Source organism: Lipotes vexillifer, unplaced genomic scaffold (genome assembly GCF_000442215.2).
Source record: "Lipotes vexillifer unplaced genomic scaffold, Lipotes_vexillifer_v1.1 scaffold278, whole genome shotgun sequence".
NCBI lineage: Eukaryota > Metazoa > Chordata > Mammalia > Artiodactyla > Lipotidae > Lipotes > Lipotes vexillifer.
Window position 1 is genome coordinate 4,366,785 of NW_006769677.1, and position 2,988 is coordinate 4,369,772.

General features: G+C 47.2%; 1 protein-coding gene across 1 annotated transcript in view; it reads right to left on the bottom strand.

Annotated features, from left to right (window-relative positions):
* Nucleotides 1–1,892: 1,892 nt before the first annotated feature.
* The window catches only part of GEMIN6 (gem nuclear organelle associated protein 6), a 5,447-nt gene continuing 4,351 nt past the window's right edge, over nucleotides 1,893–2,988 (bottom strand). The window contains exon 3 of the mRNA XM_007445771.1: nucleotides 1,893–2,314. Coding sequence (XP_007445833.1) covers nucleotides 1,939–2,314 — 376 coding nt within the window. The 3' untranslated portion in view covers nucleotides 1,893–1,938. The remainder of the gene's footprint in view (nucleotides 2,315–2,988) is intronic.

A 2,988-nucleotide genomic window follows, 5' to 3' on the forward strand; every position in this document is an offset into this window, starting at 1 on the left:
TCACCAGCCATCCCCATGCAGTCAGATGAGCCAAGAGCATAGGGCTGCTACATTTAAACTCAAGAGACTAAGTGGGCAGAGACTGACTGGTGGCGCAGTGGTTGAGAGTCCGCCTGCCGATACAGGGGAGAGGGGCTCGTGCCCCAGTCTGGGAAGATCCCAAATGCCCCGAGGCGCCTGGGCCCGTGAGCCATGGCCGCTGAGCCTGCGCGTCCGGAGCCTGTGCTCCGCAACGGGAGAGGCCACAACAGTGAGAGGCCCGCGTACCGCAAAAAAAAAACACAAAAAAAACAAAAAAGAGACTGAGTTTAACAGGATATCATCAATACAATGGAATAGGAAAAAACACCTTTCATGGTAGTCAGCTACCACAGGGCTCCACATGTTACTGGGCGGCCACCTTGGGATCTCCCCCCGACTCCCCACTGCCTCCCGCAACTTTCCGTCCCCGTCCTTCCTTCGCTACATCTTGGCACTCACGGGAGTTCCCTAGGCCTCCTGGCTGGCTTGTGAATTGCTGGGCTGCACCTCGCAGGTCTGCAAGCCTTGCGGATGACCAGCCTCGAGGCCAAAGAAAGAGCCCAGTGACAGTGCCAGCTTATTGGACAGGGCATCTTACACGTCAGAAGCAAGGTCCTAGAGAAACACCTCCACCGTGCGGGGCACGCGGCAAGCGAGACGCAGCAGCCTTCACTACCAGGATGGGGGCGAGCAGGAAGCTACCTTTTACAGGGGGAACTGACGTCAGGGTGGCTCATCAGTTACCGGGGAAACCAGCAGCTGAGACCCAACCCTTACAGCCCATCAAGTTAACTATCATCATGGGGGCAGGTGTTTCCCTTTAATAAACTAGCAGGTGGAGCTGTTCTGGTCTAAGGACTAGAACAATCACTGGCTGGGGCAGGGGGCAAGCACATTCACGTGAGTAGGGTGTAGGCGCAGCAGGGACTGGTCACGCCAAGAGCAAGAGAACAGCCATCTTGAGTGGCCTGACTATACAACCCCCAAAGTAACAATCTGAGGTGCTTTTGTAGGCCAGAAACCTCCCTGACTGGCTTCCAAGGGGTAGAATCAGATGTAGTGAAGTGTACTTCCTGCACTGTCTCCCCTCAGTGAAGCCTGACAAGGGGAGTAGAGACTGTAGGAAGAAAGCACCATGACCCAGAAGCCTGGGCTGAACCCATCAGGCAAAAGAACTGGGTTGAGCTCAGCAGCAGAATACCTGTCACACTTACCTTTTTCCTCAGAGATATCAGCCAGTGCTCACTTTTTAAGGCTTTGAGAGTTTATAAGGTTTATGTGTTAAGATTTTACCAAAACGTTCAAGTTTCAACCAAAAAAAGCATATATTCTGATTCAAAAGCTATTACATCATTACACCAAAAATTTTTTTTAAATAAACGTTTTAAAACAGACACATCTAGTTAGTGCAAGGGATGTAACAAGACTGTGATTTTACCTTAGCATTTTATATTGAATCTAACACGTTGCATCTTTTTCACGTACATTTCTTGCCTAACAGAAATGGAGGTGTGGGCTTCCCTGGTGGCGCAGTGGTTAAGAGTCCGCCTGCCGATGCAGGGGACACGGGTTCGTGCCCCGGTCCGGGAAGATCCCACATGCCGTGGAGCAGCTGGGCCTGTGAGCCATGACCACTGAGCCTGCGCGTCCGGAGCCTGTGCTCCGCAATGGGAGAAGCCACAACAGTGAGAGGCCCACGTACCGAAAAAAAGAAAGAAATGGAGGTGTATCCCCATCAAAAGGAAAGGCTCTTATAATTCTGATGTCCCTATGTTAATTTTATTTGTTTGTGTTGTCATCCTTGCCCAGTTCACTTATTAGCACTGATAATCCCATCTTTGATTTTACCAAAAACAACAAAGAATTTTCAAAAAATGAAGTCTTATTTCAATCAGTGCATCCATAGTTCCTGGCCTCTCACTGGGAAGCTGCAAGGTGTCCTTGAATAAGATCCTGAACACGGGACAAAATAATTTCATTAGAACTGTTGCAATTTTCTGGACCATATGGTGGGTCTATAGTCAAGACCCCAGCCACACAGAGAGTCCTTCGTGAATCTCCCTCTTCAGTGATGGGGATGTGGTTCTTCTCCAGCCATTTCTTCAGGCTGTTCTTTCTCTTTTCCAGATCCTCAGGGCTGTACGCCTTACAGTCTCCAGACATGAACAAATGCATCAGCTTCTCTCTCACGCTATGGTCCCCTTCATTCACAATTTCAACAGTCTGCACAGCATGTCCCATAATTCCGGTCACAGACATGCTGCCATCTTCAAGGAAGTTCACAAGGACAATACTTTGGAGGAAAAGTAAGTTCAGAGCACAGTTGCAAAAGAAAAACCAAAAGGCCTATAAAACTATGGAAGAAGCAGTGAAATGAGAGTCAGCATCAACCCCCAACAGGTCACTAGAACAATAGGGAACGCTCTTCCCCGTTTTAAATTTCTCCTCTCACCACCAAATGTTTTCACTTGTTCAATATGCATTCTCTGATGGTCCTAAACATCTAAGCCTTTTGTCCAGCCTAAAGTTAATCATTGTGGGATGTCATTAAAGCATTACTTAGAGTTATGAATGCTTTAAATGTGTATTAGGAAAGAAGACAGGGTGCAGATTTAACTTTTAGAGTTAAAAAGCAACTGAATTACTCTCCTTCAGAGCAGACCAAAGAAAATAACACAGCACAAAATTAATGAGAGAGAAAACAAAAGAGTATGCAACTAGAGACTGTCATACTAAGTGAAGGAAGTTCACAAAGAGAAAGACAAATACGATATATCACTTTTATGTGGAATCTAAAATATGGCACAAATGAACCTATCTACAACACAGAAGCAGGGAATTCCCTGGTGGTCCAGTGGTTAGGACTCTGCTTTCACTGCCAAGCACACGGGTTCAATCACTGGTTGGGGAACTATGATCTGTAAGCCACCTGGCGTGGCCAAAAAAAAAAAAAAAAAAAAGGAAAAA